This window comes from Ursus americanus, chromosome 14, assembly GCF_024610735.1.
Source record: "Ursus americanus isolate L20-20 chromosome 14, mUrsAme1.1.p, whole genome shotgun sequence".
Classification (NCBI taxonomy): domain Eukaryota; kingdom Metazoa; phylum Chordata; class Mammalia; order Carnivora; family Ursidae; genus Ursus; species Ursus americanus.
The window spans coordinates 61,569,693-61,591,463 of NC_142140.1; the positions used below are offsets into that span (position 1 = coordinate 61,569,693).

The 21,771-nt window shown below is 51.4% G+C and overlaps 2 protein-coding genes across 11 annotated transcripts; one reads left to right on the forward strand and one right to left on the reverse strand.

The window, feature by feature from the left end:
• Positions 1-3,544: 3,544 nt before the first annotated feature.
• MIS12 (MIS12 kinetochore complex component) lies at positions 3,545-8,504 on the reverse strand. 9 transcript variants are annotated; one of them, XM_087867493.1, is made up of 3 exons: positions 8,120-8,198; positions 7,482-7,610; positions 3,545-5,322 (listed from the first exon to the last, which is right to left on the reverse strand). In XM_087867493.1, exon 3 carries the CDS (start codon positions 5,280-5,282, stop codon positions 4,662-4,664), a length of 621 nt encoding a protein of 206 aa, XP_087723619.1. In that variant the 5' UTR covers positions 5,283-5,322; positions 7,482-7,610; positions 8,120-8,198; the 3' UTR covers positions 3,545-4,661. The 9 variants fall into 9 exon arrangements, with proteins under 9 accessions (XP_087723619.1, XP_045660840.1, XP_045660839.1 ...); XM_045804884.2 differs by having other exon boundaries at positions 7,478-7,610; XM_045804883.2 differs by lacking the exon at positions 8,120-8,198 and adding an exon at positions 7,936-8,081 and having other exon boundaries at positions 7,478-7,610.
• Positions 8,505-8,656: 152 nt separating this feature from the next.
• Positions 8,657-20,819, forward strand: DERL2 (derlin 2). Of its 2 annotated transcripts, none has more exons than XM_045804877.2 (7): positions 8,657-8,932; positions 9,771-9,836; positions 11,818-11,891; positions 12,993-13,086; positions 13,985-14,180; positions 14,640-14,730; positions 18,948-20,819. In XM_045804877.2, the coding sequence occupies exons 1-7, from the start codon at positions 8,840-8,842 to the stop codon at positions 19,051-19,053; spliced, it is 720 nt and encodes a 239-aa protein (XP_045660833.1). In that variant the 5' UTR covers positions 8,657-8,839; the 3' UTR covers positions 19,054-20,819. The 2 variants fall into 2 exon arrangements, with proteins under 2 accessions (XP_045660833.1, XP_045660834.1); XM_045804878.2 differs by having other exon boundaries at positions 9,774-9,836.
• Positions 20,820-21,771: the final 952 nt, after the last annotated feature.

Genomic DNA, 21,771 nt, shown 5'->3' on the forward strand with positions numbered 1-21,771 from the left:
TGTACGGATACACCGCGTTTTATGGTTCCCTCCGTTAGTTGCACTCGTTTGGGTTGTTTCCGCTTTTTGGTTACTAGGACGAATGCTGCTGTAAACATTCACGTACAATGCTGTGTGTGTGGACTCGTGTTTTCATTTCTCTAAGACTGGGATTGCTGACTCATGGGGTAGAAACCGCTAGACTGTTTCCCAAAGTGGCTGCGCCATTTTCCATTCTCACCAGAACTGTAGGAGGGTTCCAAGTTCTCCACCTCGTTGACAAAACTTATCTTGTTCTTTTTTTAACTCATAGCCTTAGTGTGTATGCAGTGGAATCTCTTGTGGCTTTGATTTGCATTTCCCTGATGGCAAGGACATCAAGCATCTTTTCCTTCCCTTACCAGCCGAGGGTCTACCTTTGAAAAAACATCTATTTAGAGCCTCTACCCATTTTTTAAATCAGGCCATTTGAAAAATATGCAAAGAAAAGGTGGGGGGGTGACCGACTGGATCAGTCAGTGGAGCATGGGACTCTTGATCTCGGGGCCATGAGTTTGAGCCCCATGTAGGGTGTAGAGATTAAAACCATGCAAAAAAAAAAAAAATCAAATACGGGCGCCTGGGTAGCACAGTCGTTAAACATCTGCCTTCGGCTCAGGGCGTGATCCCGGCGTTCTGGGATCGAGCCCCACATCGGGCTCCTCCGCTAGGAGCCTGCTTCTTCCTCTCCCACTCCCCCTGCTTGTGTTCCCTCTCTCGCTGGCTGTCTATCTCTGTCAAATACATAAATAAAAAATCTTAAAAAAAATCAAATACATAAAATTGGGCCATTTGTCTTGAATTCTATGAGTTCTTTATGTATTCTGAATAAAGTCCATTATCAGATATTATTTGCAGAACGTCTCTCCCGTTCTATAGTTTGCCTTTTAACTTTAGTGACGATGTCTGACGTACCGAGGGTTTCTTAAATCTTGATGGTGTCGTGTATCTATTTTTTCCCTTTGCTGCTTTTGTGTTTTGGGTGCTACGTCTAAGAAGCTCCTGCCTAACTCAAGGTCAGGAAGAGTTAAGCCTGGGTTTTCTCCCAAGCATTTCTATAGTTTCAGCATTTATATTTAGATCTTTGACCCGTTTGGGGTTTGTTTTCTTTGGTGTGAGGTAGGGACCCAACTTCAAACACCAATGGCCAACAATGTACGTAAGAAGCCTCCAATGGAGGGGGTTTGGAAAGCGTCCACATACGGCCATGCTGGGCCCACACCCAGGGGGGCCAAAACTCCTTTGTTTGGGGCCTCACCCTACATACCTGAATCACCCTATATATATATATATATATGATTGCCAGGTACGCAGGCTCAGAATTGAGTTGAATTGCGGGACACGCAGGTGGTATGGGGACCCTCCCCACCCCCCCCCCCCCACGTAAGGGCTGAGTGCAGAACCTCTTACGCACTGGGCCCCTATAATCCCTTCTATTTCTAGAAGGGTGGTAGTTGTAGGAGTGCTGACAATACTGACTCCATCATGGGCCCTCCGTCTCGTTCATGTTCACGCCATGCCCTCTCATGAGGCTAAGTGCTCCAGGTCCCTTGGAGATTACTACACAGAACTTAGAAATGCCCACCAAGGGCAGGATGAGGGGAGGCTTGTTCTGATCTCCCTCGAGTCTTAGAGATAAAGCAGTCCTTCCCCTTCCTGAGGCATAGACGGTGCCACAAGCTCTCATTCAAGGCCAGCTGTCAACAAGGGGGACAGAAGTCCTTCGAGGTGCGTGTGAACCCTCTGATCTCACTGCGGTGTCCTTCTGCGTGTCCCCTGGCTCTGTAAAAATCTGTGGACGGGGGACCGGACTTGGTGGAGAGTAACTGGGCAGCTGGATGGTCGACCGCCCGACCCCCCCCCCCCCCAGCAGTAAGTTCGCCTGAATGACCCTGTGTTAACCGAACGGAGTCACCTCCTCTGTTCTCTGGTCTCAAGGGGCCTTCTCGGTTTGCGGGATCCTCGACTGTCCCTTCCCCACGTCCTAACCGCACTTACTTTGTATTCACGCCATGCCCAACTGTCTACCCACTGGCTGCCTGGCACTGCAGCGGCAGGACGGGGGTAGAGAGTGGGGGACAGGCGTGGCGGGAGAATAAATATGAGGGGGAGCATGAGAATAGGCGTCTGGGGAAACTAAAGGTTGGCGGGTCAACGTCAGAGGCTCTAACACGAAGGAGGGTAGGAAACTCGGTGAGACAGATGCTGGGTGGGCACGGGGCCATGAAGCAGAGGGGGAGGGGGTAGCCAAGGGCTTATTATCCTGACTTACTTCTGAATTTCTGAGGGAGGAATTTAATTATCGGAGGACCATGGGGCCAAGTAGATTAATCTGCTCCTGCTGAGACACTGCTATGACAAACAGTATCCGTATCCACCAGTTACTGAGCACGCGCTCAACATGCAATGAACTCCTGAGTTTTTTGGGTTTTTTCTTAAGCTGGGTGTGGAGCCCACGCAGGGGTTCAAATTCACGACCCTGAGCTGAAATCGGGAGTCGCACCTGAGCCACCCAGGCGCCCCTGGACTCCTGAGTTCTGAACACTGTGGGCTTCACCCTTGTGTCCAGGTCACGTCCATATATTAAGTGCATTGAGACAAATCGTATTATTGCACCTACGGGGCCAACCGGGTGTGAGCTGCTGCTTCCGTAGAAAGCCGCCAGCTCCTCCTGAGCGCGGACACGCTCGCATCCTAGTGTCATCAGCTCTGTTAGTTCACATGTAACAAACCCAGCGACTTGGAAGAACAGAAATGCACTCCCTCTGTGCTCTGGAGCCCAGGCATCGAAACAAGGGCGTCACGCTCCCCTGGAGGCGCCAGGGAGGAACCTCATCTTGGTCTCTCGCAGCGGGCGCTGGCTACTGGGCGCGTGGCCGCACCGCCCCCACCGGCCTTGGCGGTCACCCTGCCCCCCCTCTTCTGTCTCCGATCTGCCTCTGCCTTTCTCTAGTGAAGGCACTGGCCAATGGACTTCGGGCCCATGCAGATAATTCAGGATGCTCCCCTTAGCTCTAGATCCTTAATTATTTCTGCAAAGACCGTTTTTTCCAAGTAAGGCACAATGACAGGTTCCAGGAATCAGGACGTGGACCTACCTTTAGGAGAATCACCATTTAACCCTCTATACTGGGAGATTTTTTTTTTTTTTTTTTAAGATTTGAGAGAGAGAGAGCGCACGCGCGTGCGTACACACACACACACACACACACACACACACGGGAGCAGGGGGAGGGGCAGAGGGAAAAGAGAACCTTCAAGCCGACTGCCTACCAAGAGCGGAGCCCAATGCAGGGCTCGATCCCATGACAGTGAGATCACGACCCGAGCCGAAACCAAGAGCTGGACAGTCAACCAGCTGAGCCACCCGGGCGCCGCTCTATACTAGGAAATTTTAAAGAAGCTACAAACACAGGGAGCCTGGCCGGTTCAGTCGGTGGAGCGTGCGACTCCTGATCTTGGGGTTGAGTTCAAGCCCCGCCTTGGGCGTTGACGTTACTTAAAATTATAACAGAAAATGGAAAACTGAAGCCTTTAAGATATATGTATTTCATGTACAGGATTGGAAAAAAGACTCCTTGATAATAAACATATTCCAGGTAAACACAGGCATCTTAAATCTATGAATACTTAATTGCAAACATTAATGTCCCGTGTTAGTCTTCTACGTAAAGGAGAAAGCCCGAATCCCTCTTTAGGAAGACACGCAGGGCAATGCCCTAAGAGCAACTCTGGTAGTCACGCTCTTTCTCTGGGTCGCGTAACAGGTCGCATGGATGAATTTCAGAAGAAAACATTAGACTCCACTAAATTTATGCACGACACAGCTAAAATGTCCCCACCGTGGGTACTAAGAATTTGATGCTTGGGAGTATGAATAAATACTTAAAAAATATTAGGTACAAGGCAGATTCCCAACGTGACTGAGGTATGAAGGAAATAACGTAAATGCCTGGCAGTCAGTCCACATCAGCTCTGCTACTGCTCTGTTCCGGGCTTCCCTTTCCATCCCGGTGAGACCTGCCTCTTCTTCGTCCACGGTCTTCCCCTGCCGGGCTCCCAGATGGCAAACTGCTCCTTGTCACTGATGCCACCATCACAGAAAGGATCTAGTTGAGGAACGGAAACGACTTCTTTGCTCTTACTGAAGATCACGGGTGTTGTTGTACTTGCTTCTTTCCCTGCGCTGAGGTCCCCGTGGAAGACGCGCAGGTGGACGAGAGCAGGCAGGCTGTGCTGGCGTCTCTCGGGGCAGTGGCTGGCTCGTAACGAAGCCACCCACTTCACCTTTTTCTCAGCTCATTGCATCCGAAGAGTAAGTCGAAGGGTCAAGGTTACAGAGGACCAAGGAACAGCTTTACAAAGATCTCTGACCTGCCTCTTGATTCGTGGCCCCCGGTAAGTTGTCCCTGGACCAGGAACCCCATCCCGCCAACGAGAGGCCTCTAGGGAACACATGCCCCAGGGATGAGTTCAGGGCGGTGCGAAGCTACCTCGGCACAGCGGACCAAAACGGAAGGAGGTGTGGAGTACAAGGAAGAGCAAACACAGGAAATCCCGTAAGACGTACAGTTCACTAGAATATCACTGATGTAAATCCTTACTATTCTACTTTCTGATGAGCTCCTGTTACTACTTAGAAATTAAGATATTTTCATTCTCTTGCCTTCCTGTTCCACGGTGTCCCTAATAGTCTGGAGTTTTCTGGAGTTCTGGACCAGGAACACCAAGCTCTCCCTAAAATCACTAGTCCCGTGATCTCTGCCCGTATTTTCAAGCTCATCAAACAAAGCCAAAGCCTGTTTGAGCTTGGCCTGGACGGTTTTTTGTTCCTCTAATTCTGCGAGGAGGGCCTGCTTCGCGCACAGCTCCGTCTTATACTTCTCCTGTAGCTGTTCGATTTCTTTCTGGAGAAGCTGGAACTCTTCCTCAGTACAAGGATGTGTCTCCTGAGGCTTATCTTCTGGAAGCAAGATGTTTGGGGGAATACGCAGTATCAGCTGTAAAAACAGCTGCTCCATTTTGCCAAAAAGGTTATCGAAACGTCCTTTCATGAAGCCAAGAAACTTCTCCGTGCACGTACGAATCTGGACGGGGCTGATCTCACAGTGCGGGGAGTCAGCCAGCTTCTTCAGGATAACCTGCTCCACGGCCTGCATCACTTCGAACAGGTAGTCTTGAAACGCAATATACACCCTCAGCATGCAGGTCTGGGGCGTGAAGCCGAAGAACTGGGCCTCGTAGCTCATCGGGTCCACGGACATCTTCGTGCACTTCGTGTGGTTAGTTTTGACCGTGAAAAATCTGCCGGTGTAAAGAGAATAAAATTCATTTGAATTAAGAAATCACCTGATGAAAGTGACAAATCCTATTACAGAGACTCAGGAAGCAAGCGAACACAACCCAAGGCGTGTGTGTCTCCTGATGGCACCTGCAGCCCCCTCGTCCACAACGGGATACAAACTGTTGGCTCCCTGAAGCTCTTTCCCTCGCTTCTCATGAAAGAGGGCCCTGGCCCAGGGCTCAGTCTCCTGAACTGTGCCAGCATCCTGGACTGCTTTCACGTCTGGATAAAGGGCCTAAGTCATGCCTGAGAGACGTGGTTTCTTGAGTTTCAATGGCCGTCATCTCCACTCTTCCAGCCACCCAGCTCCTGCTATTTGTAACCTCTCCCCAAGTGCTCCTACTTTTGACCACAACCTGATAGGCTATTCTTCCAACTCCCCTTCACGTACTCACTTATTTCCATTTCCTCCCTCCCCCCTTTGCCTTCCTGCAGGATCAAGTTCAAACTCTTCGAACACGGCTTACAAGGGCCTTCATCATCTGACCTTCCCCAACCGCCGTCTTCCTGTTGAAGGACCTCGTTTGTCCACCTCCTAGGTCACGGCACTCTGGTTTTGGTCCTTTTTTATTCTCCCATCCTCCGTCTCCCATAGGAAACCGCTCCAGCGTTTTAACATGTGCCTTTTCAATCCATCTTTAATTCATCTCAGATAGGTTTTAGGTAGTCTTTTTCTTTTCTTTCTTTTTTTTCTTTAAGATTTATTTATTTATTTGACACAGAGAGGGAGCGGGTGTGCACGTGCCCAAGCAGGCAAAGCGGCGGCAGAGAGGGAGAGGGAGAGCCCCACACGGGGCTCAATCCCAGGACCCTGGGGATCACGACCTGAGCTGAAGGCAGATGCTTAACAACTGAGCCACCCAGGCGCCCTGGTTTTAGATATTCCTGAAAGAGTTTTGTATATAGATGTTTACATTTTTCTTTATGTTTGCAATCACTTCATGTTATCATACGCCATTGCTTCTGACTGAAGTACTCCATCAACTTTATCACGTGCACCCGCCACATTCAGCATGTCCGTTCTTGTCATGGACACCGGGTTTGCTGTCAGCACCTTGCTGCCAGATGTAATGCTGTCATGAACACCCTCCCATAAGGTTTCCCCAAGGACCTGCATGCTATTTACATTGGTAAGTAACAGCTGGGCCATGCGGCTTAGTCATACATGATTTTTCACCAAATACTGGGAAATGTTCTCCAGAACATCTGGGGGAGGAGGCAGGTTAGGCAGACTGACACTCCCCCTTGCCATATATGAAAATTTCTCACGTCTTTATCAACACTTGATATTATTTAACATTCTAATTTTTGCCAGTCTGGTCAGTGTAAAATTGTTTTAGGGTGTTGATTTTTGAAAACCAAAACCGGGGCTCCTGGGTGGCTCAGTCGGTTAAGTGTTCAATTCTTCACTTCGACTCAGGTCATGATCTCAGGGTCGTGAGATGGAGCCCCATGTCAGGCTCCACGCTGGGTGTGGAGCCTGCTTAAGATGCTCTCTCTCTTCCTCTGTCCCTCCCTCCCCCCAACCCTGCGCATGCTCCGGCACTCTCTCTTAAAAAAAAAAATAAGTTATGAGAACTTATTCATTAAAAAGAAAAAGAAAAAAGAAAACCAAAACCAAAACCTGTGTATCCCACACACAGGCTGGACACCAAGGGCTGAACACCCACTTTCCCCATCCCACGGAACTACTGTTTACATTAGCATGACTTTCTTATTCTAGGAGACCGGAATATTTTCACTATTCGAAGGGATCAACTCGGGGCGCCTGGGTGGCTCAGTCATTAAGCGTCTGCCTTTGGCTCAGGGCATGATCCCAGAGTCCTGGGATCGAGCCCCACATCAGGCTTCTCCGCTGGGAGCCTGCTGCTTCCACTCCCACTCCCCCTGCTTGTGTTCCCTCTCTCGCTGGCTGTCTCTGCCAAATAAAAACAATAAAATATTAAAAAAAAAAAACCCAAAAAAAGGGATCAACTCTTCAATGGGAAGAATGTACCCTAAGGTTCTGAACCCCTTGCCTCACTTGTTTCTACCAATCCTGGACTGTGCGTGCAGGACTCCCCCCCCCCGCCCCAATCAAGCCCCACAAATGGAAAGATCCAGCTCAGTCCACACTTGCAATTCTCAAACACGTCCCATCTCGCCCTTCGTCCCTGTGAGACACTGCCAAAGCTCCGTGGAGGTGTTCTCCGTCACCAGGGCAAGCATCACACTCAGCACGGTTATCAACGGGCTGTGAAAGTGACATCTGGGGAGCAGACAGAACTTTTTTTTCAATTTATTTTTTTTTAAGTCATCTCTACAGCCAGCATGGGGCTCTAACTCACGACCCTACTCGCAGGCGCCCCCAGGCAAAGCTATTTTAACGTGGATCTGTCCGATTACCGGTGAAGTCCAGCACCTCTTCCTGCATATGAGCTCCCCGCGTTTGCCCCTCCGCCCGCTCTCCCCAGCCCTTTACTCGGATCCTTCCTTATCCGCCACCCGATGGTCACTTCCTGTTCCAAAAACCTTACGTGCTTCCTTGTAACCAAGCGAATAAAGCCTGACACTGCCTCCCGGGACCGAGCTACCTTCCTTCCCCCGTGATGTTCTCGCCCCTTCAAGGAAAGGTGCTGCGGCCGAGCATCCTCCGAGGGCCCCCGGCGGCCGAGCGGCTCCGAGCTCCCGCCAAGACCGCCCCCACCCAGGGCCTTCCCCTCAGCACCTCCCCCTCCCCGGGGTCCGCCCCCCCGCCCCAGCGCCTCCCCACCCCACCCGTCCCCCCGACGCCGATCCCGCTCTCCTTCGGGACGCCCGCCTCAGCCACGCGGGGCGGGGACCACTTCCGGCGCACCGCCCGCTCCCGTCGGGCCCCGCGGCCCCGCGGCATGCCGGGAGCTCGGGGAAGGCGGCGCGCGGCCCATCCAGCGGGCGCCCGGCGATGCTGCCGAGCGCAGCCCCTCCGCTCCCCGCTGCTCGGAGGAGGAGATGCTGCCCCGCGGCGCTTACCCGAGCGGGCGCGAGAGCGACGAAACCAACCACGCACCAGCTTCCCGCCACCGCCTTTAAACCACCGCCTGCTGCTACGGAGAGGCGGTGTCGCCGGCTCCCCGGATGCCGACCAATTCCGCCCTCAGCGAACGGGGGCCCGGGCGGGACGCCGTCGTGCTCCTGATTGGCTGGCTGCGCGGGGCCGCCTCGCTTGGAGACGCGGAGGGGCCGGGCGGGAAAGCCAGCTGTGGCCGGCGGGGATTGGCGGAGGGACGCGGGACTTACACGCCTCTCCGCGACGTTGGTGGGCTGGTGAGGGGGTGGCCGGGCTGGGCCCCGCGGAGGCGCAACTCCTGATTGGTCGGCGCGCTTTCCCTCGGGCTCTGGCGATTGGCGGCTGGCCGGGGGCGCAGTGCTGATTGGGCGGCAGCCCGCCTTGGCCCGCCCCGCCCCTGGGGTTGACTGGCGGAAGGGGAAGTGGGGGGGCAGGCGGCGGTGGGGAAGATGGCGTACCAGAGCCTGCGGCTGGAGTACCTGCAGATCCCACCGGTCAGCCGCGCCTACACCACCGCCTGCGTCCTCACCACCGCCGCTGTGGTGAGCAGTTGCAGCGCCAGCCTCTCTCTGTCCGCACTGCGCCCGACCGGGGCCTCGGGAAGCCGGGGTTTGGGCCTCGGGGAAGCCCAGAGGGGTTGGTCTCGGGTGGGTGGAGGCGTACGGGGCTCGCGCTGGGGTCTAGGATGGCCTATCCAGTGAGCCGAGACGCGAGTGCTGCCCCAGGAGGGGTGGAGGATCAGGGCTGCAGGTCGGTTTCCGAGAGAGGAAGGCCGGACCTGGAGCAGGTCGGGGCTGCGGGAGCCGCCCACCCAGGAAACGTGTCTGGGAAGGCAGGCGAGGGGCAGGTGGTACGGTGGTGACTAGCGGGAAGAAGGTCCACTTAGGGAGGAAACTTAGACGTCGAGGACAGAAGGGGAGAAGTTGTCGGGAGGGAAGTGCCCTGAAATAGAGTCCGGGTATCGAGACTGGAAGCGCCCAGCCCTGACGGCGGCGGGGTCTTAAGTCTCGGTTCTTTGGGGTGAGCTGGGTCGCTTCGCACAGCTATTTCAGGTGGGGACCGGGCGGTGGCAGATGCGTGGCAGCCACTCCTTCTTGCCCTGGATCTAGGATAGCAGCACCTGCCCCCCTCGCCTTCAGGTCAGCCTCAACTACCGCAGCATAGAACAAATTTTTATCTTTGTGTTAGGTATGAGGGATACAGAGAATCGTACCATTTCTACAGAATTTTTTACGGATCTTTTCCGCCTGCCTAAGAAAGCTTTAAAGGATTCAGCCAGAGTGAGAGTTGGAAGCTGCTAGACCTACTAATCTTTTGTTGCAGATGGTGAAGTTTTGTTTCTTGATCGATTTGCTTTAAGAAGCTCTTTTTCTTTTTCAGCAGTTGGAATTGATCACACCTTTTCAGTTGTACTTCAATCCGGAATTAATCTTTAAACACTTTCAAGTAAGTGGTCCGTCACAGCCACAATTCATGTTTCAGTTGTTAAACTTGTTTTTCATGCTTTTTGGTAGCCGATTCTTCCATATGCTATCAAAAAAGAATCCAGTGGGGATATTTGATTGTAAGTCTCATTGTTGGGGGGCGGGGAGGGTGGTAATAAGGATGTGATTCTGCTTCCTGACTGGGCTTCAGAATCACCTAGGGAACTTTTAAGAGATTCTCGGGTTCTTCGTCATGTACCAAAATCGCAGTCACCAAGGGTAGGAATTAAGAATCTGTATTTTATTTGTTTCCTGCATGGTTTTGATTTGATGTGTCCAGTTTCTGTATGGAAAAATTACTGGCTCAGGGTTAATATTGTAGTTTGAGAGGAGACTGACCAGCCCAGGGAGAGCCTCAGAGGATGCCCTGTGTTGTCCACTCACCACCTTCGTGTCATCACCGCAGTCCAGTTCAGAAACTCAACTCTGTTAGTGCTTCTGGATGGATCTGTCTTCCAGGGATCAGATGCTATTAACAAAAGTCCAAAAGACCGTCTCCTTAAACAACATGTGAGTTCATTAGATTCTAGTAGGAACTAGTCCTTCCCAGTAATTAGAATGCTAAAAGAGAGACGTGTTTTCCTGCTCCAGGATGATCGGATAGCCTGCAGGTGGAGTGGGAGAAGGACCCAAGAGTCAGCAATTTTCCTCTATGCTTGCTGTTCCCTTGCTGTTCCGTCCGTCTCCAATGTGTGTCATTCACTTTACACCCGCTGAGCTCCAGCTTTTGTGTAGCTCCTCGTATTCACCCTCCTCTGTGTCCCCAGGGCATTTGTAAATCCTTCCTTTAGAGCGTCTTGATTTGTACTTGAATTTACTTAGATGCTTGTCTCCTGGCTAAGTTGGGAATCTAAAATCCTGGAGGCAGTTAGTATGTAGAACTGAATTGTTTCACCTTTGTTCCCAGTTCTGAAGAACTGAATGACGCACAAGGCAGTCCTGTGGACTCCTGTCCCTGCCTTTGTCCTTCCCCACTCTCCTGGCCTTGCAGCTCCATCCAAGCATTGCTTCCTGTTAATGTGCTTGGCTCGGTTTTGCCTGGGGTTAAACTCTTGATGACACCATGTATCCGCATTTGGAGCCAGGAGTTCCAGGCCTGGATTCAGAGTCTCCCGTACAAGTTTCCCTGGGCAGGCCATTTTTAAGCTCTCCAAGTGTCCCCATTTCTTCCTTGTGACATGGGGATGGGAGCACCAGCCTGTGATTGACCGGGTTAAGATCACACGAGATTATAGGCCATGCTAAAACATTTTTAAAATGTGAGGCTCTCTCCTGTTGTGAGTAGTTGTTTTAATTGTGGGTGTGGATGGGTTGGGTAGGGAAAGTGTATCAGGGTTTCCAGCATGAAAACCAGTGTCCTTGTATCTGCCACTTAGACTAATTACTAGAGCGTTAGATCTTTACTTGTAGGGAGTTGGCAACAGCCAACTCAGACCAGAACTGGAGTGTTTGCTTTAGGATTACTCTTTCGTCTGGATGTTTCTTATGGACTATAGAAACATTGCTTGCAACTTATGTGAAGTTTCTGGAGTTTCTCTCTGGCCTCTCAAGACTGTTCATTAGATTCTGAAAGTAGACGCACAAAAGAACTGGTCTCTGTTCTGTGAATTAACGTAGTCTTTCCATTCAACTTTTCCCTTAATTTTCCTGATAAAACGGTATGGGCTTTTTTTTTTTTTTTTTAAAAAGACGACAATTTCAAGTTTTCTGTCCTATAATCCTTGCAGATTTCGGGGGCCGAGTGATATCTTTCAGACTTCCAACTGGAAACAGCAGAGAAATCCAGTGTCAGATCGCGTGCGCCCCACTTTCTGGTTCAGATCATGTCACGTTTTGGTGGACTTTCAGCCATCGCAAGCCCAGGATATGTCTATTGTCTTAACGTAGAAATGTTTTCTGGTATATTTTACTTAATCTGTGTTCTCTCCATTTTCTTTTAACAGATATGGAGGCTAATCACCAATTTCTTATTTTTTGGTCCAGTGGGATTCAATTTTTTATTTAACATGATTTTTCTGTATCCTTTATTAAGTGGGGGTTAGCATAAAAACTTGAGGTTTGCTTAGGGAGTAAAATATAAGTTAAAGCTATTAATGTTGCTGTTTCATTACTGTCTTAACTGACTTCCGGGTGCTGGCTCTGTCGTACGGACTAGCTGGTCAGAAAGGCATATTTTGAGGGTGTTTGTTGGCCCTGTTTGTTCTAATGGGAGGTGTTCACTTGAGGAGTGATTACACTTCTGCCCATAGATCCCTTACAAATCAGATCAAGGGAGAGAAGTGGATTCATTGACGCATATTTACAACATAGCATCAGCACTTGCCCGAGTATGGTGAGAAGTCCCAGAGAGTCGGCACAGGTCTGGGAGTGGCTTCTTGGGGACTGGAGCACGTGAGATCTCACTGGGTCTCGGTTGTGGGGTCTGCCGGCTGGAAAGATAGTGCCGTATGTCTGCTCGGCGGGCCACGTGCTCACTTTTGAGGGGAAGAGGGATGCTCTGGTCAAGTGGTAATTGGGGCCCCTGAACAGGCCATTCCTCCTCCTCCCGACCCTCTGGATTGACAGCCGAGTTACCGCTCAGCTTGTTGGGGTGACAGGATCCCTGCCCTGGGATGGATTCCTGTGTAGCCTGTGTGATACGCCATCCTGGTAAGTTTCTAATAATGAAAGATTGTCCTCATCATGCATCGTTACTGACTGAGGTATAGAAATGCCGAGTTAGCCTGGCCTGCAAACGTAGATGGTCACGCAGGCTTCTTGCAGGGCGTTTCTTCCGAGTTGGGTTGTGAAAAAGCAAGGGTGGCTCAGGTCGTGGTGGGGCTGAGCTTGGGAAAGACGACCCTGCTTTGGAAGGGTTCTGTGAGTCCCTGTAAGCACGTGTGTGCAGCCTCGGGCTTCGCTCCCCGGTCGGGAACACTGACAGGCGGAGCTGGTCTTCACCGCGCCTGAAATGCCGGGTCAAGGGGAAGTCACCACACTGCCCCTCTGGAACACGCTCACGGACGCGAAGCCTTGGCCTCGTACAGCTGACGCGGAGCCCGAGTGTACTGCAGCCGTACGTTGAACTTGACTTTCTTCCCACTTGTGTGCGTAACATTTTCTTAACTTGGAACTTAAGATACCGCTACTGTCGAATGCTAGAAGAAGGCTCTTTCCGAGGCCGGACAGCAGACTTTGTATTTATGTTCCTTTTTGGTGGATTCTTAATGACCGTATCCTTCAACAAGTAGAACAAATATGGGGAAATGCTCGAGAACACCCTCTGTCTCGCTAAAGCCCTCCGCCTGTCTTCCACAGTCCGCCAGGTCCGCTCAGCACACAGACGGAGCGGCCCTCCAGCCCACAGCTGCAGGCACGGTGGTGATGTCACAGCGTACTCTGTGACCGCGCCTGAGCCTTGGTGGGCGAGCCAGAGGGGCTTTTAGCCCAGGTGGGTTACTGTTAACTACTTTAGATGTGGGATTGTCCATGCGTGTACGTCTTTTTAGAGAGAGTTTGTTGCGGGGGGAGGGAGGGGGAGAGAGAGACTCTTAAGCAGGCTCCACGCCCAGCATGGACCCCAGCACAGGGCTCGATCTCATGACCCTGAGCCACAACCAAGAGTCGGACGCCTAACGGACTGAGCCCCCAGGCGCCCCTCGATGTGTGTACTTTTAAAGTTGGTAAGACATTTATTTGGCCACTATCAAAACTGATAAAGTATTATTATTTTTAAAATTATTGTCATGGGTATAACAGACTTGAACGTAGTCCCGTCTGACGAGATGGTTTGGCTCCGACTGGCTTTACTCACCTCTTAAAGGTGCTAATGGAGAGTGAAATTTAACGAAATTACTGACCAGGGAATTAATATATTTTCCAAATAGTCAAGAACTTCATGGAAACAGAATATTAATGGGAAGCAGCTACAGTCCAAATGTTTTGGCCTATGCAGATTTTTGCCTGGTTGCTCTGGGTAATTGCTTTCAGGCTTTTTTTTTTCCTCTAAAGATTAGCGACTGTGGGACTTCCCGACCTCAGACCTCTGTTAGGACACACCCCTTCCTTCTCTCGCTCAGCCTTCCCTGTTGCTCTTGTGATGCTGACATTTTCCTTAATGCCGTCTGCCAGCTTTTCGGTTTGTTCGTGAGCTTGGTTTTCCTGGGCCAGGCCTTCACAATAATGCTCGTGTACGTGTGGAGCCGGAGGAACCCGTACGTCCGCATGAACTTCTTTGGCCTTCTCAACTTCCAGGCCCCCTTTCTGCCCTGGGTGCTCATGGGCTTTTCCTTGTTGCTGGGAAACTCGATCATTGTGGACCTCTTGGGTAAGAGTCTTCATGGCTACTTTTTCTGTTATTTTACGCGTGAACTTACTTCGCCACTGTTGTCCACGTCTGGTGCTCACATACGGCTGTCTCCGGCTTATTTGGTGGTTATAGGCTCAAAGACTACGATATTTTTCAATCTTTAGTAATTGTATTGACGTTTCTTCCTAAACGTATGGAATTTATGTTGGTAGATCCGCCTGCAGTCAAAGTTTTTGTTTTTGTTTTTTTTAAGATTTTATTTATTTATTTGGCAGAGACAGCCAGCGAGAAAGGGAACACAGCAGGGGGAGTGGGAGAGGAAGAAGCAGGCTCCCAGCGGAGGAGCCCGATGTGGGTCTCCATCCCAATCACACCCGGAGCTGAAGGCAGACGCTTAACGCCTGAGCCACCCAGGCACCCCCCCTGCAGTCAGAATTTTCATCCTCTCCCTTGTTCTTTGTTTCTGGGCAACTCTAGGCATTGCAGTTGGACACATATATTTTTTCTTGGAAGACGTATTTCCCAATCAGCCGGGTGGAATCAGAATTCTGAAAACACCGTCTATCTTGTGAGTATTCCACAGCTGGTTGCATGTTTCTTGTAGCTAACCCGGGGCAGGGCCCGTGATCTGGGTTCTCGCTGGTTCTCGCGGGGCTCCCGTAGCTCCTGGCGCTCGTCGTTCGGGTCCGTCAGTATTTGCAGATTGAGCTGCGGGCTGAAGTGGAGGAGCGTTCAGATTGGGTCGGAGCAGATGGTGCCAGGGTTGTGCCGGAGCGAGCTCCAGGAGCTCGGGGCGTCCTGAGGGTGACGGGGCAGGCAGCCTGCTGACCGCCAGGCCCTCCTGTCCCGGGGCGGAGCCTGCTGGGTTCCAGGAGAGCTGTCTGAGGTTACAGAAGCGAGGCGGCAAAATGGGCAAAACTGACCACTAGGAAGTTTCTAGTGGTGGGATTTCTGGCCTTCCAGAAAATAGGAGGAGAGCTGAGCCCTGAGACGGACTGGGAACCAGGTGTGGGCTGATCCGCCCACGGGCTGTGTGATGTTAGGAAAGTCCGTGTCCATCTTGCCCCTGGATTTCCCGAGAGTGGAGGTTTGACTTACAGGACCTGTTTCTACTCCAGAAATTTGTGTCCTTGAGACCTGCTGCATTTAGAAGGGTCCACTTGAAGAGTAGAATGTGAGTTTTTATTATAAAATGTTGGTTGTGGAGTAGTTAAGCAAAGCAAAGAGCAGAATCCTCCGTAATCCCCCCACGTAGCAGGAACCCTGGCTGGCATTGTTGACATTTTGCTGTATATTCTTCCATCTTTTACTGTGCGTGCGCTGAATTTTTAAAAATGCTCTTTCATAACCTCTTTTTCAATGTAACATGTTGTGATCACTTTTCCATTATAAACGTGCTACGGAACTGCACCAGCCACGCAGCAGGAAACCAGCATCCTCCCCTGCGGATCGCCGCTGGTGCCGGCTTTCCCCCCGGTGCGTGGCTGGCACACATCCGGCATGGTTTGCAGAGGATCCGTTCCCTCAAGTGGGGTTGCCGCGTTACTGACGAGCCGCCTTCGGAATGGACGCTCAGGGTGATATTTCTGCGGGCCGCATAGAGTGTTCCTTTCCCCGCAGCCTCTTCCGACGGGGGGAGGGATCCTTTACTCTTTCCTGCGGTGATAGCTGTGAGATGCTGTCTCGTTTTTATGCTGATTTTATTATTTTTTTGGAAACGGGTTCAGGCTTAACCTAAAATTACAAACTGTTGAACACACTTTTTCTTCCTTAGGCGTTTGAAGGTAAAACCTATTGATGAAATGCCCCTGGCCCCCCTTTAATGTGTATTTCCCTTGAAGAAGGACATTCCCACACTGTCACAATCAGGAAAAACAGGAGTGCTCAGACCTAGGCCACTCCTGGCCGTTGTTCCAGTAAACACTCTTGCCGGAAGAGCCCAGCTCAGGCCCGGCGCCACGTGGACTTGTCACGCCTCTTCCGTCTCTGCCAGGTTCCAACAGCTCCTGAGTCTTTCCTTGACTTCAGGACACTGACATTTTTGTGGATCCTTGGCCCATTCTGTAGGAAGTCCCGCCATCTGGGTTTGTCCTCACGTGTTGGTAGGAATGTCAGAGAAGTGACCCCGTGTCCTTCTCCCCAAAGCCCTGAGCACCGGATTCTGGAGTGCCGATCTGTCACACTGGCGGTTAATCACTCTGATGGCTCAGTTAAGGTCCATCATAAAGGTCCTTTTGTTCCCTTTGTGATTGTTCTGGGGAAGGCACCTTGAGGCGGTCAGCAGCCCTCTCCCCGGTCGTTGGGTCGTTGGGTCGGTGTTGGGTTGGTGGGTCGGTGGCGTTTCTGCTCCTTTACACCTGCAGGGGTGACGGCCTCCTGTTTCATTTGTGCATTGTGGTCCCTCGTTATCATTGTTGCTTTGCTGTTCATATTGCCCCAGATTTGGCCAATGGGAACCCCTTCAAGCTGGCTTCTAATTACTTTTCAACATGTCCCCATCTTTTTTCTCTTTTTTGTCAAGCGATTTAGTATTTTCTGGCCGGACAAGACCTCCCAGGCCCATCCTCTGCTCTCCCTGATGCAGTCTTAGAATCCGCTATTTCTGCAACAGTCCTAGTTCCTTTCTAGTGGGGGGTGGGGGGTGGGAGCCACGACGTGGTGCTGGACATGCTTACTACTGCTTTTGGAGTTCCGGGGCCTGACCAAGAATGGAGCAAGGGAATGTCTGCATTTGCACACCTGTATGTTTTTTAAAAACACAGGGTTACTGATGTTCCCAGCTCTAGGACAACTCCGTATGATTCCTTCTAGGTTTATTTTTTTTCTTTCTGTAGTTTTCTTCTAATATTTTATTATAAAAATTTCCAAACTCACAGAAAAGTGGAAAAAATTATACAGTGATGCCATTTACCCACCACATAGATTCTCTGGTTAATGTTTTACTGTTCTTGCCTTTTATACATCTGTCCATCCCTCCGTCCCAGTATCGTTAATTCTTTGAGTGCCTTTATTGTATATATCACTGACTAGAGTTTTTTATCTCTGTACAACAGAATACACAGCTCGAGCGTGTCAACTAACGGGTTTCATAAATGCACAAACCTGTGTGGCCCAGACTCCTATCAGGAGAGTAGTACCATTACCCAGAAGGTTCCCTCATGTGGCTCCCCGTTGATCCTGCCCCGTCCCCCGGGATGCTGCTTGTGTTGCTCCCGAGATGAGCTGACGAGTGCCCCCGTTGGCTGACCACGCTCCGCCAGATGGATATGGCACCTCCTTACTTCTCGTGGACACCGAGGGACCTGACCCTGTGGTCATGACCCTCTTTCCTGTTTAGCGACCCTGCCGGGTAACCAGTCTCGTCACGGGGCCTTCTCCTCCTGCTCTGCCCGCACTCCCTGTGCTGGGCTGCCCTGTTCCGGGGAGTGCCCGCCTGAGCCTCCCCAGCCTTCGCCACCCTGCACCAGGCCCGTGCACGCGTGCGCCCTACCATGCCGGGATATCCCTATGACCCCCGCCCTGCTCAGGGCCACTGTGGCCCCACGTCTTGCTCACACAGCCCCGTTATTCAGGCCTGTGCGTGTTTGGGAAGTAGAAGCAGCCTCGCTGTTCAACATGCTTTCTTCTCATTATTACAAAAGCGAGCATGTTCGTGTTTTATCGGCCTTTGGGATATCCTTCCCGCACTGCCTGTTCAGCCCTGTAGTTTTCTGCTGGTGTGTGTTTGCTTTTATTGTTTGTAATAATTCAAGGGGCTCATGTTGAAGTGTAGATGCTTTCTCTGGCCCTACTATTAAATAAAAGTTTTCAGATACATTTCTAATTGTACCCGCGGTGGGCGGGTGTCATTAGAAACATCAGTTCAAAGAGCGGATATTGTTTTAATGGTCAGTTCTCTAAGGAGAACTTGAATGACCGTCTAACAGGATTTTAAAAGTCTTCTGGACACACTGTCCTTTCCTACGATCTGCGTAATTTTCATGGAATGACTTGTGAGTTTTCTTAACTTCAGTTGTGATAAAAATCCACATAACATGAAATGTGTCATGTTACGCATCTCAAATGTGCAGTTCCCGTAGCGTTAGTCCCCTCACGTGGCGCTTCTGTGACCACCGTCCATCCTTACAACTCTCAGTCCTGCAGAAGTGAGACTCTGCCATCACGAGCACCCGCCGTGCCCCGCCCCTGCCCTCGGCGGTGACGGCACTGCTCTCCGTCTCGAATTTGGCCACCCTCGGGTGCTCACACACGTGGAATCATGGCTGTTTCACTGACCCCGGTGTCCTCAGGGCTCGTCACGAGGTAGCTGGTGTCAGAACCTCCCTCTTTTTTAAGACTGAACACTGTCCTGTTGTGTGGACGGACCATTTTCTTCATCCATCCGCCAGTGGGTACGGGGCGGTACCTTGTTGGGGGGGGGGGTGTTCATGATAAATGTACTGAATACCCGGTTATAACACAAATAGTGCGATCTAACTTTTGTGAAATTACACACAGAAAAGTTCTGGAAGAGCGATGACAACACCCACAGTGATTCTCTCTGGAGAGTCAGGATGTTTATTTGTGGTTTCTGTTTTCTCTACAACTAACATGTATTGCATTTGTAGTTAAAAAAAAAAAAATTCGAGAAGTAAAGAATTAATGCAAACGTGGAATGATTAGAACACTTTCACAGCGATGACGGTTTTGGGTAGGCGGGTATAATGTTTGTCCATTGGTGGAGGCCCCGGGGCCCCTTTTCGAGGGGACCCTGGGACTAAGTGCCCTCTGTTGCCTGTCTTTTAGGAAGGCTATTTTTGATACACCAGATGAGGATCCAAATTACAACCCACTGCCTGAAGAGCGGCCAGGAGGCTTCGCCTGGGGCGAGGGCCAGCGCCTTGGCGGTTAAGGCGGCAGGTGCCAATCTCGAGACCCAGCTGGGAAGGACTCGGTGACGCGCCCGTTGGGATTCTTTTATCCTTTGTGTTGCAAAAGTGTGGACACTTTGACGGCTTGGCAGGTTTTAACTCCAGAAGCACTTTACGGAATGGTACACTAATGGATCCAGAATTCACCCGGAGCGGCCGGCCAGCGGCTCCTCACCGCCCTGGCCCTGGCAGCGTGATCTCTCGGAGCCAGACCGCTGGAGAAACAAATACCCTGCCGCCTCTGGCCAGCGCGCCCCCGAGCACTCGGGCTCTGGGGTGTCGGGCAGCTTCCTCCTCCTCTTCTTCCTTGAAAGACGAGGCCGTGGGGTAAATGGAAGTTTCGGAGAGGACACAATAAAACTGAGTTCCATCTCTCTCACTGAATGAAAGCGTTCGTGTGTGATCTTTTAAGTGACGACGTGGGTTCTGGCTCTGCCGCGCAGGCCTGGGCTCCCAGCAGCTCCGGGCCCGCTTGAACCCGGCCCTCGCAGCTTTCGACGGGATTGCTTTCCACGAAGGAAGAACGTGGCCGCTGCGCCGTGGCTGTGCACACATCTTACTCATGCAGAACGCCGGCTCCAGTAGGAAGAAGATGGGCTGGTGTTGGCCTGATAGCTTATTCTCCGTCTGGGTTTTGTGAAACTGCCGGTTGTCCGAGGAGTGGCAAACAGGGCGGGTAGGCTGGCTGTTGCCGCGGCAGGAGCTCAGCTAAGGAGGGCCGGCTGGGGGCGCACGGGGCATCTTACCCACTCTACGTGCGTTTCTCCATTCAGAACTCTCCAGGGGAAGAGACGTCATGCCCACCCTTTTGGAAAACAACAGATGTGTGTTAGTCCTGGGGTGTTGACTTTGGAGCCACATGAGCCGGTACCAGGTAGGCGGGAGTCCGTGGGTCCCGGGCTGGTTCCACGTGGGTCATTTTGCTTAACGAAAAGCCCACGAGCTCCTCAGGGCCAAGCACCTGGTTTACCTTCGCCGTGGGTAGAAGTTAGACGAGATCCAGAGGAGGGGACACTTGATGCCTGTGATTCCATAAGGACCTGTCCAGAATATTAACTTCCCTGGGCCTCGGCAGGTTTGTGCTCACAGGGTCTTAAGTCGTCGAGAGAACCCACGGGCACGAAGTGGAAGAGATGGTTGCAGAGGGTTGTAGCAAACGGGACGGAGGCGTGGACCGTTTCCCCAGTAGTTGCAGCTCGGGCAGGTGGTAGCTCTCTTCCAGAATGAGATTTCCCTCAGAGGGATGGATGTGGGGTTCAGAGTAAGTGGGGATCTTCAGGGGCTGCGGGGAGTAGAACCCACGGTTCGTGCGTAAGTGATGGAAACAGACCGGTGGCGGACGTGCTGCTGGTCAGTAACTTGGAACGTGGGTGTTGCAGCTTTATGGAACGGGGGTTGTTCATGGGACGGCTTTTATTTATTTTTTTTAAGATTTTATTTATTTGACAGAGACACAGCGAGAGAAGGAACACAAGCAGGGGGAGAGGGAGAAGCAGGCAGGGAGCTGAGCAGGGAGCCCGATGCGGGGCTCGATCCTAGGACCCCGGGATCATGACCGGAGCTGAAGGTAGACGTGTAATGACTGAGCCACCCAGGCACCCAGCTTTTTTTCTAAGTGATGGAAAAAAAAAAACAACTTGAAATGCCAGTCTGAGAATGTACGATCCTTATGGGATTCTTAAATTTTGTCATGTCTTGTCTCTGTTCAAGAAAGCCTGAATTTAATTAGGAGAGTTTTTTGTTGTTATTGTTTTGTCTTGCCTTTTTATTTATTTATTTTTATTAAGTTCAATTAGCCAACATATAGTACATCATTAGTTTTTGATGTAATAATTAGAAGGGTTTTTAAAATTATTTAGGGCCTAGAAATAGGTTTCTCTGGTTTTAAGTAGGGAATGTGTATACATATTGATGATGGTAGAACAGGAAACCGATTCGGAATTTGTGGCCTAAGCGTGGTCAGTGGTGGGATCTCATTTCCGTGGTGTTAACCGGATGAAAATTCCGTGGTCAGTGGCAGGATCTGCATTTTCGTGGCGTTACAGGATGAGAATTCCATGGTCGGTGGCAGGATCTCATTTCTGTGAGGTTACGGGATGAGAATTCCGAGGATGCTGGTCTGTGCCCCTCGGCCATGTCCCGGGCAGTGGGGGCGCCCATCACCCACCTCCCTACCTGTAGGGCGGGCCCCCTGCCGCGATTTCTTCGCCTCGTGCCACCTGCCTGGGGCCCCTTCTGCCCCAGCTCCTCCTCTCCGTCCCGACTCTTATGGAACACGCTACTGTTCCGTCATGCAGTGAGACTTGATAGATGGCATTTTGTGCCCAGTTTCCTGACACACACCTGGATTCTGCCAGTAATACTTGCAAGCACACCTGAGGGAGGCAGTTTGCTGCTGGAGAAATGTAGCGGACATTCACTAGAAAACAATGGACGCGCACCTGGCATCTCCCTGGGAGACAGATTTTCTGTATGTTTTGGTGTGTTTTCTTCCCCGGGTGTTTCCCTCTTCCATGCGTCCTTTCTTCTGCTCCTCCTGTGGGTCCCACTGCCTTGCACACCGCAGGTGTGGTCTCTCCGCACACAGAGCGCCAATCCCCGGGTCTTGGCGGCAAAGCCCCCGCTCCGTCTGGGGCCCGTGGAAAGCAGGGGACACCGAGCTATTGGGTGAGGGGCTCCCGGAACTGTCACGTCTCCCT

Bases quoted from the DNA above. Each gene is read 5' to 3' on its own strand.
- DERL2 (XM_045804877.2), top strand. From the start codon at position 8,840: ATGGCGTACCAGAGCCTGCGGCTGGAGTACCTGCAGATCCCACCGGTC. The intron at 8,933-9,770 runs GTGAGCAGTTGC...TTTCTTTTTCAG, and splicing joins TCCTCACCACCGCCGCTGTG to CAGTTGGAATTGATCACACC. The intron at 13,087-13,984 runs GTATCCTTCAAC...GCCGTCTGCCAG, and splicing joins TTGGTGGATTCTTAATGACC to CTTTTCGGTTTGTTCGTGAG.
- MIS12 (XM_045804882.2), bottom strand. From the start codon at position 5,282: ATGTCCGTGGACCCGATGAGCTACGAGGCCCAGTTCTTCGGCTTCACG.